The 19,354-nt window shown below is 39.0% G+C and overlaps 1 protein-coding gene across 1 annotated transcript; it reads right to left on the reverse strand.

Annotated features, from left to right (window-relative positions):
- Positions 1-2,367: 2,367 nt before the first annotated feature.
- LOC119482680 lies at positions 2,368-17,924 on the reverse strand. The gene is made up of 13 exons (XM_037760473.1): positions 17,774-17,924; positions 16,970-17,172; positions 12,332-12,469; positions 11,273-11,387; positions 10,582-10,768; positions 9,978-10,119; positions 8,323-8,478; positions 7,910-7,965; positions 6,780-6,955; positions 6,157-6,557; positions 5,903-5,999; positions 4,192-4,450; positions 2,368-3,550 (listed from the first exon to the last, which is right to left on the reverse strand). The coding sequence occupies exons 1-13, from the start codon at positions 17,894-17,896 to the stop codon at positions 3,336-3,338; spliced, it is 2,268 nt and encodes a 755-aa protein (XP_037616401.1). The 5' UTR covers positions 17,897-17,924; the 3' UTR covers positions 2,368-3,335.
- Positions 17,925-19,354: the final 1,430 nt, after the last annotated feature.

The raw sequence follows: 19,354 nt of genomic DNA on the forward strand, positions 1-19,354 counted from the left end.
ATATAATACTCTTTACTCCTCTTTACTGAAAGCTGGAGTTACTTTACAGATTAAGATTTTACAAACAAAACATAATCAGTTTGTAAAATATGATGCTGTGCTACAGATTAAATTATCCAACACTATGACATGTCTTATCTCTTATCTGCAGATCAACATCCGATCAGAGCTGCACGGTCTATACAAGCAAACAAGCAAGAATGTCCCAGATGGCAGTGACAGCCTCGGACTTACGGGGAGACGAATCTGAAAGTATTTCCATCACTGTCACAGTGGGTGTCACTCAGCGGTGCGAAAAATACTCATATCTTTTACTACTAAGTAGGGCTGTCAAAGTTAACACAATAATAACTAACGCAAATTCATTTTAATGCCACTAATTAACGTATTAACGCAGCTTGTTTTAAAGCTAAAATAAATATGCTGGTATCATATGAAACTAAAAAACCTGATGAATCGGTACCAACCATGTCATACTAGTTTGTCACGAAGGAGGTTAAATAACGCTAAATTTTGGTGAGGAAAAACTGTATTGGCCATTTTCAAAGGGGTCCCTTGACCTCTGACCTCCAGATCAGTGAATGTAAATGGGTTCTCTGGGTACCCACGAGTCTCCCCTTTACAGACATGCCCACTTTATGATAATCACATGTACTTTGGGGCAAGTCATAGTCAAGTCAGCACACTGACACACTGACAGCTGTTGTTGCCTGTTGGGCTGCAGTTTGCCATGTTATGATTTGAGCATATTGTTTTATGCTAAATGCAGTACCTGTGAGGGTTTCTGGATCAATATCTGTCATTGTTTTGTGTTGATAATTGATTTACAACAATAAATATATACATATATTTGCATGAAGCAGCATATTTGTCCACTCCCATGTTGATAAGAGGATTAAATACTTTATAAATCTCCCTTTAAGGTACATTTTGAACAGATAAAACGTGCGATTAATTTGTGCTTAATCGCGATTAAATATTTTAATCGATCGCAAAAATGTAGTTAAAGTATTAAAATGATCCAATATCATCGATGCAAAGTGAAAACATCAATACATATAGTCATCTTTAAGATACGCCTTTATTTTTAAATTCCCATGGCACGTCTGTGTCACCATTTCTGTCCAAACGCACCTCCTTGAGAAATGTGGCACTTTATAGTGCATAAAGCAAGCATATTTCCTTTCAACATATACAGCTTAAAATCATATTAAAGAATTATATGACTAAGGTTGGGTTGATGTTATAAATTCTTAAATTGTATTTTATGTGTAAATATTCCAATATGCCCAGCAGTGTGTTGACTGGGCAGTCAGGTACGTCTGATTGGACTAGCATGTCTCTCGGTGAAGAGGACAACACTCATACACTGGAAAGTGAGGAAAGTGATTTAAGGAATATCCAGACTTTGTCTCAATGGAACAAGCGGCCACGACTCATCAAAAACTGGACAGTGGACTTGGAGGTCCTTGAACTTTACTTAGTTATATATCATCTATATTCTAGACACTCACTCTTATGGAGTCTGACTGACCATGAGCAAATCAAAGGAAGCATCACAAGGAAACCGATGCTGTTGCTTTTGGCTGCACCTCCAAACACAACTGTGACTTTTGCCACCAGCAGATGGTGCTGCTTCTCCATCAGGAGATACTTACCTTTCCTATAAAACAGCTGACTTCACTCCCAGGTGTCTATACCAAACTAAAACAGTGCTGTAATATATTATGTTATGTTTTCTATCTTTTTACATCCAGGTTACTCTCTAAGTTATATAAATATATACATATATATATATATATATATATATCAGTCGTTTAACTAAAAACCCATTAAACTAGAATGGCACTCGGAGAGCGCAGACCTCCGCCAAGGTTCTCGAGTGCGATTGTCCCCCCCCCCCCAACCCTCTGCGTTCAGCTTGCGCCATCATCCACGTGTATTTGTGTTTATGTTGAGATCGGCTGTACGTAGCGGAGCATCGTAAAACACTTCATTCAAACTGGACAGAAACGAAATAAAAGTCACCTAAACCGTCGTCGTTACTCTTTCCAACAATCACCAAGAGTGCTTTGGTCGAACTCAACTGTAATTTCACAGAGTTTAATGGGGAAAAATGCCGAATCTACAGGTGTCTCCCTGTAAAATGTAGTTAGATAAAAGTGAAAAGTAGATAAGTTAAAATGTACTCTGAGTAAAGGTTATACTAAATTACTTTTTCAAAACGGGGGGCTGTGGATCATATGATGACGCTATATGAACACCTTTAGCCTACAAAATAAAGTGCATTTAAATGTCAACATATACATTTACAACAAGTATGATGGTGCACACGTGAGACAAATGGTGAGACCGATGCGTTGATGATAAATTTGATGGATATTTAGTTGAATTTTTAATGTCTCTCATGTCATTTACACACAAAACAAATCAACACGTACACAAAATAAACCAAAAATCACACACAGCGGTTGTGTTTATTATGTGATTAAGACTTCATATAGAATGTCGATATAATGCCCATTCTCCCCTTTTATTGCACATACAATCCCATTTAAATGACAAAAAATATATTATTTCACCATTACAGATATTCCTCTTGTTGTCTATCTGTTGGAATAGATCAGTGAGTTTCAAACGGTCTGTGGAAAGTCTTAGAGTTATACAAACTGAACTGCATGTCTGAACTGCAACACATTGTCAAGCTACAGATGAATCATATTTAGGTAAATATTTTGTAATTTTAAAGGCAAATTCAAGATCCAAATATAGACCAAAGGGTCTAGTAAAACACAAGACCGGAAGCTCATATTAGGTCTTTCAATAAATGGACATTCTTTAAATGTTTGTTTACATCAGTAGTGGTTGTAAATACACAGGTTATCAATACAATCTTCAATTATATATGTGAATACTAAAATGACAGATTATTGGGCCCAGATATAAAAATCCCAGATTCACATACACTGAAGTATTACTATACCAGCTGCACTACACAGTTACTATTTCTGTACTTACGTTTCAACACCTGATGTTGATTGCTTTGCAAGAAGTTGACAACAGAACAGAGGCATGAAAAAAATCCTGCAAAACCAGACAGAGAGGAGTTTTGTTGTAGAGAAACGTACGCCTGTTTTTAAGTTTAACTGTCTGAAACTGGTTAAGTGAACTTTGAGCTACAGGCGAGGGTGTGATCGGTTCTTAGCGATGGGGGCAAACAAACATAAACAGTAAACCAAAACCATAACGTCAGAAAATGTTGTTTTAGTAAGACAGACCTTTAAAGAACGTGAACTTTTCCTTTACCAAAATAAATCAAAAGAGATTAGTTGGGTTTAGTTCTCCCTGTCCGAATCTAAAAGAGATTTGTGGTCTTCTGCTTTTCTCTTCCTGGTGAAGTAACGAACAACCACCGCCATCAACAGCAGCAATACTAAGAAGGCGCTGGCAAACAGCGCGGTGCTGACGTTGGTGCTGAGGATCTCCTTCACTCCCCGACCTCCTCCGCTGGATCCGGTGTCTGGAGAACCAACCGGTGGAGAATCCATCACTGAAACACAACAGCACTTATCGGTTTATTACTTTAGTAGGTACGTAGGTAGGTAGGTAGGTAGGTACGTAGGTAGGTATGTAGGTAGGTAGATAAATAGGTAGGTGGATAAGTAGGTAGGTAGGTAGGCAGTTAGGTAAGTAGGTAGGTAGATAGGTAGGTAGGTAGGTAGGTAGGTAGATAAGCAGGTAGGTAGGTAGGTATGTAGGTATGTAGGTAGGTAGGTAGGTATGTAGGTATGTAGGTAGATAGGTAGGTAGGTGGATAAGTAGGTAGGTAGGCAGGTGGAACAGAGCATTCTCCAGGGCAGCTCCTAAGCTCTGGAACTCACTCCCCAATCTCATCAGAGACTCCGATTCCCTCACCACATTCCAGTCCCGCCTCAAAACACATCTTTTCTCATCTGCTTACCCGTAGCCCCCTCCCTCCCCCTACCCATCAGTCCGTGTGTACGTATGTGATTGTGCCTGTGTATGTGGCTTTTTTGTCGTTCGTCTCCTGTCTGTCTCACACCGTTTTCCCCCCGACTATGTTAAAGCGTCTTTGAGATTACTATAAAGCGCTATATAAATCTAATATATTATTATTATTATTATTATTATAAGTAGGTAGGTAGGTAGGTAGGTAGATCACATATTAACCTGCAGCATGTGAGTCACTCTTTTCCACCACACTATTTTTCATCACAACATCGTTCATCGACGGACGACCATCCACAGCTGCATTGGGAACAGCCTGCCGGACAAACTGCAAAGGACCCTGGGTAACGGAGTGGCCAACTGTCTCCTTGCTCAGCGATCGCTTGCGTTTACGCCGGGACGAATCCGCCAGACAACCCTGGGCACATCTGGAAAAGGCACTCCCAGGCTCGCACAGGATGACGGAGCAGGTGATGTACACCTTTAGGGAGGAAGGTAAGAGGTTTTAGTTCAGAAGGAAACCAAGTGATGATTTCATAAGAGGAAACTGTAGTTCATGTTGTACATCTATTTGCATCTCAACATGTCATTTCACATTATTCCACATCACCTGGTCTTTGATCAGGAATTTCTCATCTGTACTTCTGTGCTGTTTTGACTAGTTATACCATGGCCACTAATAATTCTCAATTCTGATTGGCTGCCACATGTGGACTAACTTTTAACAACCGTAGAGTATAACCGGACACCTATGACACATGTGTTTGCAGTTCTAACTGAATGAGCCAGTATCTAACTGTAGGCAAAGACAACAACAGTGAGGCTTGGCTAAAGATCTTGGAGCTGAATTCAGACTTGAAACTAGCGACTGAAACCATAAACTCATGTTTACAATGTTTACTGAGCTAATAAATCAATAGAGAAGTAGGCTCATTTTCTCACAGACTTCTATACAATCAGACGTCTTTTAGCAACCAGAGGAGTCGCCCCCTGCTGGCTGTTAGAAAGAATGCAGGTTTAAGGCACTTCAGCGTTGGCTTCACTTTTAAGACCCCGGAGGTAGCCCACTGATAATATCCGACAATATGGGTCAAGTAAAAGTAAAGAAATTAAACGCAAGCAGGAGTAAAATGTAGTTAGATAAACTCTTTTAACAGAATAAATTACACAACCTGTGCTTTTACTATAATAACCGTACACTTCTTGTGTGGAAGTGTATGAAGTTTCCCACTAAATTAAACTGGGCGTACACAGAGTGAGGCATCAGATCTCTGTCAGTCATCTATTGCGTGCATGTGTGTTCACGCCACGCAGACTGCTTCACAGCTCACATAACAACAGTCACTGCTGAAACTAATTAAAGCATCAGGAACATATCCTCTGCAGCCTTTTCAGCGTTCTCATTCCCAGGGCGTCAAATACCGAGGCTTTGTTACTGCTGTTGCCGTTTGGTACCGCTGCACAAGGCACCCTTTAGCGCCGGGCGTTCCATTAACTACAATGTAAACTCATCCGCATCAATAGTAAACGCTCTGCGAAAGTGCGCTGGGTGTGTGGAGACCGCTGTTTATGTCCCGTACGCTCCCGTGCGTTAAGTTTCACTTTCACATTACAATCAGCCGTTAGTTCGTGTCCCTTGTTTCAGTGTCATGTTCACTGTACAAATGTAGTAGTTTTAAGCCCAACCATGTATTTCTTTGCTAAACCTAACTATAGTGGTTTTTTTTGCCTAATCCTAGCGTGACACCAAGGGGGGTATGACAAAGTGGCGGTATGTGATGAATTGGGATGAGAACGTGTTGCAGGTAGAAAACGAGACTCTATTAGCAGCATGAACTTGCTGTACACTGTCTCGTCCATACCACAGCCTGACCAACTGTGTGAATAATATGTTGGTATAAGTTTGGTATGAGTTAGTATTCATTATTATTACCTGGTCGTTGGTTCCACTAAATTTGAAGGCCTGAACCTCAAAGTTGAATGAAGTTTGACCAGATGTGTAGACTTTAAATGTCTCATCCTTTAAACACCTGTGAGAAAAATTGTAACATGTCACACACACACACACACACGTTCAAGGAACTGCATATGAAAGATGATTGTTATTATGTTCACAGATCTTAACTTTTCAAATGAAAAAAGCCAAAATCATATCTGTCTGTGATCCCTGAAAGCATCAGCACTCACCCGTTCTTGATGAGGTCATAGGAGAGGGCGTTGTCAGGGTTGTCATCAGGAGTGGCTTTGCACGACTCCACAAACATATTCACATTTGGTAGATCCGATTCAGCCTGAATGCCCATATAAATCATGTCCAACAGCTTGACCTCCACTGGATAGGCGCTGGGAGCCACCTTACTCGTAAAGTTGCTGTCGGTGAATATTTCAAAAGTGTAGCCGAAGCTGCCGAAGCTGGACTCGGTGAAAATGTAGTCAGACTTGTGGATATTGAAGTAGCTGGAGATGCTGATGGTTTTGGGAAACTGGCAATAGATATCGATCTTAACTTTCCTCCTTCGGGTTATAACATCGGTGGGCAGGTCGAAGGAGTTGATCTCATTCGTGAAAACGAGAAAGTCGCCTTGATCCTGTATTCAAGACAAATAAAAGTGGTATACAACCCGTTAGAGGCTGAGAGGGAAATGAACAGGAACTTTGAGTTCACGCAACAGAATGTTTTATCTCCTTTTCCAGGTGTTTTACAGTGAGAGTATTCTTCTCACTGTCACGTAAATGCCCTGATTTCCTGTCTATAACCAACTGCAATTTGATTAGTTGATTTGAATTATAATGTAAATGTTTTTCCACACCTCCAGTCTTGTGCCGCAGGCGCTGAATGACATGCTGCCTATGATGTAAGTGCCGTTGAAGGTGAGAGAGCACGACGGGTCTCTCAGCTTGAGGTAGTTCTCGTCGATGCCGGGCATGGAAGCTTTCTCCAGGGCCACCACCATCTTGTTGGGTGAGCATGCGACACTGGCCTTGCCTGTAAATCAAATTATGTGTTAACTTAAAGGGTAACTTTGAATTGCACTCAGCTGCAAAAACTTTATGGGCGTGTTTGCTCTGCAATATCATTAACGCAATCACTTTTGTGAATCGAACCTGAAGACGGGGCAAATAGCGGTTGCAAGTGATGTGCAATTCATGGTGCTATCAGCTGTCACATTCACTTAAAGCTTCAGTAGGCAGTATTTGTTTTTGCATCATTTGGCAAAAATTACATTATAACCTTTCAGTATATTGTAATTCAAGTGTTCTGAGAGAAAACTAGACTTCTGTAAACATCTGAGGAGAGAAATAGGGATCAACGTAACATGATATTGATTCATATTTGATCAGCGCTGCCTAGTTTGACCGTTTGGTTGGAGTTTGCGAGTGATTGACAGCCGGCTCTCATAGACGGCAGCTGGACAGCAGACCTCAGATCAGCTCTTACTGCTTGTTTTCCGGAGGACACAGAGGCAACATGAACACCTGTTTCATGTACTACCGTCACAATATATAGCGACCGTTTTATAAAAATAACTTTTTTTAATCATATTTGCTCCGATCTCGCCTACTGATGCTTTAAGTAAAAAAAAACGCTAAAAACGCAATGAGTTTACACAGTTTATTAAAAAGATGTATTTGTACTATTGACCTCTGTCTCTGTTGTGGAGCAGTTTATATTCAGACACATGAGGGTAGATAAAAGTGGATGGTGCAACACAGCTAACGACCTGTGATGGCTTCGTCCATTTTGGACTATCCGTTCCCTCAGAGGATCAGCTCTGTCAAGACGGTTTGATGTTGCTCAACGGCGTGAAATGACTTGATTTCACGGTTTAAATGGTTTGTTTATTGTACAGAACTATGACCACAATCTTTTCCTGAAGAGATCCTTTTAGAGGTTTTATGGAGCAGCTTTAACAGAGATAATAACTGATGATCAACAAACCTTGATTGAGAGCCGCTTGCGTCACCATGACAACGACACATCTCATATCTGATTGGCTAAATGATAAAACAAAGAAAATACGTTTCAGAGCAAAAAGGAGAAGAACATCAGTAATAGTAATAATTATAATAATGTCACTGATAACATCTGATGCAGTAATAGAGTATAGAATAATAACTGTTTTATATGCTTATTTAGATTTAATGGAGAAGACGTTGTTTACTGTTAGATCATGAGACATCCAGAAACCAGAAACATTTAATCTTCTAAATCAATAGAGGCTTATTTCTTTGTCAGTCCTCGCCGGTCACTCCTCCGACACATTCAGAGAAACAATAGATCTCTGCTCTGCTAGCACGGCACAAAAGCAGTAAGCAGGAAATACTTTACTTTTCCAGTAAACGTGGACTCACGATTCATTTGTCTCTGCGGTGTAGCAGACTGGCACAAATCTGTACAGGTCGCTGAGCTGTGGTGTCCAGCTCAGAGTCACTTCAGCTTTTCCATGCTGATCATCTTTCAACACTTTGGTCATGTTCTGGGGGCCGCTCACCTGGAAATCGTTTATGCTTCAGGAAAATGGAGATGAAATAATTATCCTTATTTGGCACGCAAGGTGTTATTATCTTCTTTTAGGCAAGCAGAAATGATGTGTTCTCAGTTGCATGTCCATATTACAGGGTCTTTCTTTAACTAAGCTAGTGGCATCAGGGTGAACACATATATATATACATAGACGCACATTGGACACTTCAGTCCATTGCGGCGATGTATCAATGGGGCACCATATTGGACCTGGCAAGACTGGCCTGTAACGTTATACAAGTGAACGGGGGGAGCTGCCTTTTTTCTGAATAAAAAGCACTATGACGTCTACATTTGTCAACCGATTTCAACGAGTCGTTATTATATTAAAGGGTTTATGATCTGCGTAGAGTAGAAAAATAAAGTTTTGTCTTGATAGTTAAACTATAATCGCTGCTAGACGCTCAGGAGACGGTGTGTTTACTCCAGGTTTACATGAACTGAATTACTGACGTGATAGAAAATAATTAATTTATCGGAAGGAATTGTTAAAACTCACGTTTGTCAAGTATTGCTTTGGCTTATTTTCCTTGTAGAGAGGTCCCTATATAATATAATATAATATAATATAATATAATATAATATACAATGAAATGTCTTCCTCCGTTTTAGCGATCTTGCTTTCAATCTACAGGCTACCGCTGACACTGCTACTGCAATTACTGTTATGTACTGACTAATAAGAGCAATCAGAATAACAGGAAAATAGTAGTACACAACTAAATAATGGTAACAATAAATATTAGTATAATAATATTAGTTATGATCTGAATTTAATGAAATAATGGTGATAATACAGCAATTATAAAAAACAAAATGATCTAATAGCGTAATTGTTAACTAAAACACGCCATCAGTTTTATTGTTTGCAATATTAGACACATATCGTATGTTTTAAACACGATATCATGTTAGATATGAACATCATAAAAGCTAACATTAGTTTTTATCGATTAGATAACAATAACAAACGTTAGCTAGCTCTTATTTGATGTTACGGAAGCAAACATTTTGTAAAGATTAGTAACGTTAACTTGAACAGTTGATAATGTGAAAAATGCTTAAAGGAAAATGTGATGTGATAGTACTAGTTTTTAATAATTACCTAATAATTGATTGAATCCACCATATCGAAGGACAGATTCATTCCGATCCATGATCGGAAGCTGTGACGTTAACGTATTTAACAGTTTTTCACCAAAATCTTTGGGAAACTAAAAAATAATCTTAAGTTAACTTAATGTTAGTCCTTGTAGATCATAAACGTTTGAATATAAAACGACTCATAGAAATCGGTTGAGAAATGTAGACGTTATTGTGCTTTTTATTCAGAAAAACGGCAGCTCCCCCGTTCACTTGTATTTGTTTACAGGCAAGTCTTGCCCTGTCCAATATGGCGCCCACGTTGACGCACGGTCCAGGAGCCAATGCGCCGTCTATGTATTCATGTCTATGTATATGAACAGATTTAAGAAGTGAATACCTGGCATGTTGAGCCTGTGCTCGGGCATGAAGCTGGAAATTCTGCCCCACATTGGCAAAAAGAACATCGCCATGAATAGGAGTCCCGGACAAGAACATGGGCAGCACATGACCAGGTTCACAGTTTGGTATCGGAGGAAGGACTGAAAACAAAAGATGTTATCAAGACATGAAAACATTTTATTTAGCCTTGTAGTGGTTTCTAGTACTTTATGTAGCTTCTTTGTGTTAGATTTGATGGTCAGTGCTCTGTCAACTAGAAAAACAACATCTCAGTCTATTTTAAAGGCAGCCATGCCAATTAAGGATATTATAAGACACAGGAATTTTTCTTAATACCCTAAATTGGAATGAGTACCTTGAGTTAGCCTAGCTTTAGCAGTCCAGATTATTTTCAAGTCTCTTGCTTGTGTCAGCACACAGGCATCGGGGTTTTATTAGGCTTGTTGAATATGGAGGACAAACTGTGACTTAAAGCGTCAGTAGGCAGAAAGTTTTTGGCATCACTGGGCAAAATTGACCAAATTGATCATCAACACCAAGCCGTGTTTGAACCTGCAACCCTTTTTAGGGTAAGCCATTCACTCTAATGTACATGTACTTACTCTCCATGGAGAACTGCAGCTTCACTTTGCAGAGAGGTGGTAAGGTCACGTCGGAGGCCTCCCGGAATAATTGTGTTCCATCTGCGTAGGTCAAAGTGATGTTTTTCTTGGAAAAGTCCTCCAGCATCAGCTCAAACACGTGGACACCGACGTCGACTGGACCTGTAGTCGTCAGCGTGCACGTGGTCTGGGAGGACATGAAATGAAGACGATTAAAATGCTTTTGTCTCTTTGGGTGTTGATCTACGTAAAAAAGAGAAATTGGGAACTATTTCTTAACATCAATCAATTAAAAAGCATTAGAAAACATCTGCATGAACTACTATATATTTAATCAATTTATACTCTAAATGTGTATCACACCTACTGTAATGTCAACAGCCGTAATAAAAGGTAAATCATACATGAAAAACATAACATCACTGTTTCAACACGTTCTCATCCCCCCTTCATCCTCCTCGGCGCCACTTTTTGGTCGCAGTATACTCGTGCTTAATGACGTCAATTAAACAAAAACACTTGCTTAGCTTCACGCAATAAAAACACTATAGTTAGGTTTAAAAATAAACAACACGGTTGGGCTTAAAACTACTACGTTTGTACAGTGAAAATGTGACTTAATGTTGGGAACACGGGACACGAACAAACAGCTGATTGTAAAGTGAAAGTGAACGTAGCTCCTGTTAATTACCTCATCCATAGTGAAGTTTGCAGGATTAGTGTTTGTAGCAAAGCTGCATTTCACATGATCTCCGTCTGGATCGTGTGCCAGAAGAGCAAACTTTGTAAAGCAGTTCTGAGGCACCCTGCATGAAAACAAATTGCGGATTAAATATATTTTAAACACATTCGTACAGACCATAATTTAATAAGCTGTTGTCAGATTCATGCATTTAAAACATAGCAGTTTTCATAGAAGTAGTTTTGGAAAAATGAGGACCACTTCTGGCGTTTCGGGTTGAAGAGATTTACAGAAGGAGAATCACTAATACTGTAATTCTGCGTGGAGACAGTCTCGGGAAGCCAATAACAACAACTCCAATACTAGACCTGTTATGTGACAGACCTCAGGCAGAAGGGTTGAATAATGTCCTCAAATACTAGAAGAGCTCTGAAAGGCCAGCCCAGTCGCACAGCAGTTCGTGAAATAGCCACAAAATTTAATTTATTGATTCGTGTACCTAGACACGAATGTCAAATTTTTTTGGTGATGGTCAAATAATTTCGTATGTAATCAATGTAATTGAGAATAGTGGCGAACGCCGCATAGGGAGGAGGTCGGGGTAGATCAAAAAACACCAGACTTTCACCCAGGAGATCGGTGTTTGTGTCCCGTGTGAAACCAGAAGTCAAAGTTGATTTATTTGTCACGTAACTTCTGTACTTGAGTAACAGCTAACTAAGTAGTTTTGTTGCCTAAGCCTAACTAAGTCGTCTTTTCCTTAAGTTAACTAGGTAGTTTTATTTTGAAAAGACTGGAGTGATAATTGACATGTGCGTCACATTAAAAAACACACAAAAAATACGTTGTTGAAAGTCGTGCTGAGCATCACGAAAAAATAGGGAAATTATTTATTTTATTATTTATTATTATTTATTTTATTATTATTTATAATGTGTTATGATATAGTTACACAGCATTATGAGTATTAACGAGTGCGTATAAGGACAGTTATACAGTGCTGTAAGCAGATTATAATGCATTATAAGTATGTTTATAATGCATTATAGACAAAAGAAAAGGTTTTACCGTAAAGAAGATACTGTTGTCGTTATGGGACAGCCGTTGAGGGCGTACGAGTCAGACCGACTGCCCAGGTCCAACTCTGCGTGAGCCGTCCAGTTTGTTTTACCGTCGACGTTAGACACCCAGCAGCAGCCCGAGTCCCTGAGAGGAAGAATCACTCATTACTACAGTGATGCCATCTGGGAACTCATGTTTCAAGAACAGTTGAATCATCATTTACCTGATCCCTGCACACACAAACTTAACGTACCTATACTACCCTTCTCTTATTCATTACACCTACATATGTAATATATTCTGTTCTTTTATGCCACTTGCCCAAAGGTAGGGAACCAGAAAAATAAAGAGTTAAGAAAGAAATATGTATTAACCTACTTTTTACTTGGGAAATACTGGACGCTTTATTTTTCTCTTTATTATTAATTATAATGATGCAATTCAATCTCCAATCCCAAAATGTGCATAAAAAGGGAGTCGTCTCTGATGAGATATAGAAAGTTACATGGGAAATACAAAAATACATCTGCACATGTATGTATGTATGTACACTGAAAAAAATATAAACGCAACATTTTTTTTTGCTCCCATTTTTCATGAGTTGAAATAAAAGATCTAAAAGACTTTCTCTAGTTACATAAAAGACTCACTAACTACGCCTGGCAGGGTGTGACAGTGTGTCCGCTCTGAAGCAGCTGGAATTCAGCCATAATTCATGTTGTCATTTACACCTGCTTTCCAACTGGGACATGTCAAAATGTCTTCAGTGGAAAAGGTCCAAAAGCATTGTTGGAATGATTTCATTTCAATTTAATTCACATATATTATTCATATCTTTGTAGTATTTTTATTGCAATTTTCTTCTATATTTATGTTTCTTGATTTTTTGCAATACTTGTTTTTATTTTCCATTTCAAAAACATTTTTTTATTTGATTGCAATAATCTTTATAGATATGATGATACGATCCCTCCCTATTCTCGTAACTGTTTTGTGGATTTGCAATAAAATAGCAGTTTTAATTTCATGTGTGTGTTTCCCTTTCTCTTTAAGAAAGAGTTCAAGAGTTTGATTGATGGTTCGTCAAAAATGTCTTATATGGGAGGGGTTCTGCTGCGGGGGGGGATTTGTTCTCAGGATTTCTGAAATAACAACACAATGACAATTTGGGGGAATTGAGTGAATTTGAAGGCATGTCCAACACGTGATGCTGCAGAAAAGGAGGTCTTCCATTACATACTGTATGCATTTGACAATTTATTTATAGATCAAAAAACACCTGTAGAAGCCGGGTGCACTAAATGAATAATAAAGAATGACCTAGTAAATGTGAAACCAAACAAAATAAAAAAATACTAACTACAGACGCACGCATGGTTGGTTGGTTGTGTGGCTTCCTCAGCTCCTGATTTAAAGATGAAAATTAGCATTCTTGCAAACTCCTGCATGTTTACATCCTGTATTTTATACTGATGTTCATTAACGTGCCTTGTCTCTATCAAATAAATAAATAAATCAAATTAAATAATTCCCCCAGCTGTTCACCTGTGACTCCCCTATGTAGGCTATGTGACTAATAAGATACCTGCCTATATTCTCAGGTGCGCAGGTGATGAAGCCTGGGGTGGATTCATCCACAGGCTGGCCTAGGCTACAGCTTAGGGGCCCCATGTTTACAAGGGCCCTGGATTGGCCAGATTATTTTCAATTATTTAAATGTACTTCAGAGAAAAAAACAATCTTGACCCCTATGACCCCTATATAAACATTCATCACTGCTGCTGGACAGAATAGCAGCAATATGTCAGAAAGAAAATATGATCGCGGAGCACAAAAACGAAAAGCACAATGGTTGAAAGAACACCGGGACCAAGAGTACGGCTGTCTCAATGTGTGTGTGTGTGTGTGTGTGTGTGTGCGTGCGTGCGTGCGTGCGTGCGTGCGTGCGTGTGTGTGTATATGCTCTCAGAGTGTGTACCTGTGGGCCGTGTAATATTCATAGCACACTTTTACACATGGCATGATGAGAAGGGGGCCCACACAAAGAGTAGCCTACTGGATGTAGCAACAGCAATTGTTGAATCTGGAAATCTCAGGCCTTGGGCCTAGACGGCTGAGATCCCAGCTCAATGTTCTTCACTGTTCAATTTTAATAGTGTCAGAAAGTCAACGCAGGTTACTCAAATGAATCACTTGATGCTGTACAAGTATGTTGCAAGAAAAATAGAGTTTTATTGTGTTTTAAAAATCAGAAGACAAAACACAACCAAACCCGAGCCGATCCGGAACGCGACTGACCGCTGGCTTAACATCATAACCCTATATACTTGGAACAAAGAACACATCCCTCTTATCTTGCCATCATAAATTTAGTGTTCTTCAATTCTACTGGTCTCCGTCAAACTAGCCTACAAATCAGCATATACCCTTCCTCCCCTGCCATCCGTTATGTTAGAGATCCCTGTTTTGGGCCTCTTGGTGTGGCATCTTTTTTCTACACAGCTATGAAGCAACTTGGAGTTCGTTTGCATTACGTCATTAGAGCTGTGAGTTACAGCAGCCAGTGTGAGTATTACAGCACTGGGGTCTATACAGCAGCACTAGGAATATATGCTGTTTCAATAGTAAAAACAAAGTTATAGGATTAATACTTTTATCATTGTTTATCACATTTTTATATAGTTAAAAAGGGATTACTTCTACACAATGCTTACAATGCTGTTTACCCAACACAACATATAGCACACATCAAAATTGTCTACAGCAGTATGAAGCAAGGCAAAAGTGACCATGGCTCACATAACCCCGCTCACTGCTTCACTCCTACTAAAGTATAGGGCTAAAGGTTTTGCCCTTTTGGAACTGATGGAACGAGTTCTATTCCAGAAATTGAAATGGAAAAAAATCACAGTTCTTGGCCAAAGTTTCAAAAATGTTCGGCACCCTGGACTTCTAACCCCCAAAAGGCACAACTAGACCACACTGTCAACCATCAGACCAAATTTGAAGTTCTTAAGTTAAATAGTTTCCGAGTTCTGCTCCAGAAACAAAAGTGTGACACGCGAACGGACGGACGGAAGGATGACCACGTTGTCGCGGGGGAATAACTAGCTGACCAGAAAAGAGCTGCATAATGAGAGGGAGAGAGTTGGAGTACTTTATGTTCTACATGCTGTCTTTAATGAGAGAGGCATCCGCCGATACGTTTCACGGAAATACACCGTGTTAATAACAAGCCGACCACCTCACGGTACCGCCAGCTGTGAGCTGTGATCTGTTTTTAAAGTCACGCACCTTGGCGGAGGTCTGCGCTCTCCGAGTGCCATTCTAGTTTATTTAGTGTTTGCCTAGAAACAGTTACATTTTAAGATGTGTTTTAAAAATATAGGATTTACCCTGAGGAAACACATCACAGTAGAATTCAAACTCCCCCTTCATGTCATTTAAATATTAAAATATTAGTGTCCTCAATGTTAGCTGCGATCCTGACTGTATAACTTGTTTCCTTCAAAGTGGTTTTCCTGTTTTGTGTCTTGTCTGTTTTAAATTATGAAGCTGTAATTTTATATTTGAAAAGTTCTGTACAAATAAAGGTTATTATTATCATCATCAAATGCCACATACCAGTGGTGTACTTGCTTTTCATAAGTGGGTCACGTTATGTATTTCTCATTATGTATAGGGGACATAGGGGACATGTCATCCTCTATATTTAGAACACATGCTTTTGTCCCCTCTAGCGGAGGACTGTTATATCGACGGACTGCTAGAACGCGACTCCTAGATGCAACATGCAACCACAAAAGCAACAACCTCTATATATAAAATCTGTTATCTCACATTCATCTTATATTCACTTAGTCCTTATGCATATAGCTCTTTGTACATAACCTCTCTGTCTATGGATATAAATAAAACTACACCTGTATATATAATCTATTCTTTATAATACTCTTATACAACATTTTTTATATAATATTTCATCAGTATGCAACTTATACTTAACTCTTATTTATCCGAATATAACATACGTCTATCATTTGCACCTTAACTGCGATCTGTATATATGTATATGTCTATTTATATACACCACATATCTCCTCATTCGTATATATTGTCTTAATCAGCACTTTATTAGCTTGCACTCTGGTTAGATGCAAAACTGCATTTCGTTATACTTGTACTATTCGTAATGACGATAAAGTTGAATCTAATCTAATCTAATCTAATCTAATTAAAACAGAAACAAGATGAAGCAACTATGCACGGTTGAAGCAGGAAGTACCATGATATTTCCATCATAAATTGGTGCATAGAAATTCAGCAGAATGCAGAAAATAAAGTGTTCCCAGACCAACCACTTATGTGTTCCCCAAATATTGAAAAAAAAACAACTACGCTCTTGATGTTTTTAACTCTGCTTAAGAAATACTGAGCCCTCATAATCCTCTTTAAATGTCTCTACAGCCAAGTTTCATGTTATAACTGAGGTTTGGTTTACTAATGCTATATAACACACTGACGATTAATGCTCCTCCTTTCGTTCCACAACTGTATTTAGGCTACAATACAAAAAATACTATTAATGTCCACAGAACTGATGCCTAATTAGAGCAGAGTTGCATTCCTGTGAGCTGGGCTTACTTCAGAGAAAAGGAGGTTTTATTAGTTACGACGGTTGCTGTCGTGTGCCCTTCAGACTGGCACCACCGGTCCTGGCCCGTGACATCCCCGTCCGTTTGCAGGACACTCGACTTAACGAAGCTCGTGCACGTCCCACCCTCACATGTGTAGGATGACTGATCTTCACAGTTGCTTTTGCCATTCTGTCTTTGATAAAAGGTCACCTACAGGGTTTAGGAGGGAAACAAAACAGTATTGATACCATAAATAGTTTAAAAGCACTTAAAGTTTCCTCAGTGAAAGACAGAAAACAGGATGAAACAGGACGTCCATGTTCGTTAATCTGAATTGTTGTTTTTTTTTTGGTTGGTTGGTTTCTTGGCAGGTTGTAAAAATTCCACAAAGTTTTGTAAAGTCAACAGATATGAATGACACGCAGGTGTTTCACCAGCCGAGGAGCCCTTCCTCTACGCTCACATTTTAAGATACTTTTGTTCTAAAAATAAGTTTTTAGGTATGTTCTACGTGGCTGTGTGGTTCCTTAAGTCAGTAATATTACTGACGCTTTATTCTTACAAAGTTTACTCAGACAGAAAGGTTTTTTTTCAAACAGCCTAACTTGATTATGAAATAAAAATGAGTTAAATCCTTATTGGTTTTATTTATATAACACAATTTATACATATCAGTAATTCAAAGCACTTTACTGGTGAGCAGATAAAAGAATCAATCTTCTGGCATACCTCCAATGTTATGATTCATTTTGCTGTTCTATTTAATAAAATATGATGAAAATTTAAAGAAGATATTGTTAAAATAAAATACCTTAAATGTCCCATCCCTCTTCTTATTTGGAGGCATGAAACTTATGCTATCTCCGTAAAAGTCGAGAGTGGTAGAAATCCCCAACAAGGCAAATAGCAGCAGGAGGAATACACCTGCCTCCATGATGTCTTACTGAGTCTGATAGCGCTCAAGCTTGTTCAGTCAGTTCAATCTCAGAGATGTGAGAGGCGGCTCCCTTGGAATTCACCCAACAGGACTAACCAGATTTGTGCTGAACTGTAACTATTCATGATGCTTTTGGAAAAAAGAGGTCGCCGTTGTTGAGATCTTGAGCGCCGGAAACTGATTCTGTGTTGGAGGACATTTGAACATTTGTTTGCTTATGAACTTCCATCCAGTGGTTTGGGTTCCAGGTATCAAGTCAAGTTCTGTCAAGTCTGTTTTGCATCTTTTTGTAGTTGATTTGGTCTCTTTGTAGTCTTTTTATATTTCTTTGTGGTCATTTTGAGTCTCTTCCTGGTTGGTACATCTCTCTTTGAGTTGCATTTTGTAGGTGAAAGCCAGAGGGCCCCTGACACTTCGGGCCCTTGGGCCCGGTAGGCCTGTTTAGTAATCCATCCATGTCTGTATCCATATCGGTCATTAAAATCTCTCTACGCTTTATTCATTATTTATTTTCTCCTGCCGTTATTCAAAGGATGGACATTATGTGAAATGACGTAGTCGACCCAAGAGAGTTATTCCCTCGACTCAGACGAGCTTTAGAGTCACAGTCGGTCTAAAGACTGATCAGCTTTCAGTTTATAGGACTCAAACGCAAATTTGAGTAGGAGATGACAGACCACCGCAACCCCAAATCAAATGCCAAATCAAAATGAATGCCCCTCCCCTATCTCCTCTGCCTCCTGCTGAATGCCTCTCTACCACAAACACGCAAAAAAGTCCTCATCATTAAATATAAGATAAGGACAAAACTTAAAACAAATTTAATTTGACTGCTCACCTGTGCAACATTAACGTCGTCCCCTCTCATTGAGGCTGATGCCTGATGTGAATGACTATCCAAGACAAGCAGAACACAGCAGTGATGAGGAAGAGTTGTTACAGATTTTTAAACTCAAACAAACAGCTTTAAATTACATAAATGAACATAGCAATAATGCAAGAACAAAATGAATGTACTAATATAAAATTAAATGATTGGTATCATAGATTTTTTAGCAAGCCCGTGTTACTTTAACTCCACTTACATGACTAGTTGACTTGAAAAAGGAGTCAATCTTCTTCTGCCTTTTCCTCTTGTGCATTAATAGTATCTTGTACAACAAAAAGAACAATGGAAATATTGTATTGAACAATGTCAACAATATCGCTTACAACAGCACTATCAAGTAGCCGACATTGATCTGCGACAGCTATAAAGTTAAATAATGTCAGCTACAGTGGTGGAAGGTAACGTTACACTGTACTACAAATTCAAAGTATTTGTACTTTACTTTAGTATTTCCAATTTATGCAACTTTATACTTCTACTCCACTCCACTACATCTCAGAGGCAAGTATTGTACTTTCTACTCCACTACATTTGTTTGACAGCCTTAGTTACTTTACAGTTTGTCT

This window comes from Sebastes umbrosus, chromosome 2 (genome assembly GCF_015220745.1).
Source record: "Sebastes umbrosus isolate fSebUmb1 chromosome 2, fSebUmb1.pri, whole genome shotgun sequence".
NCBI classification, from domain to species: domain Eukaryota; kingdom Metazoa; phylum Chordata; class Actinopteri; order Perciformes; family Sebastidae; genus Sebastes; species Sebastes umbrosus.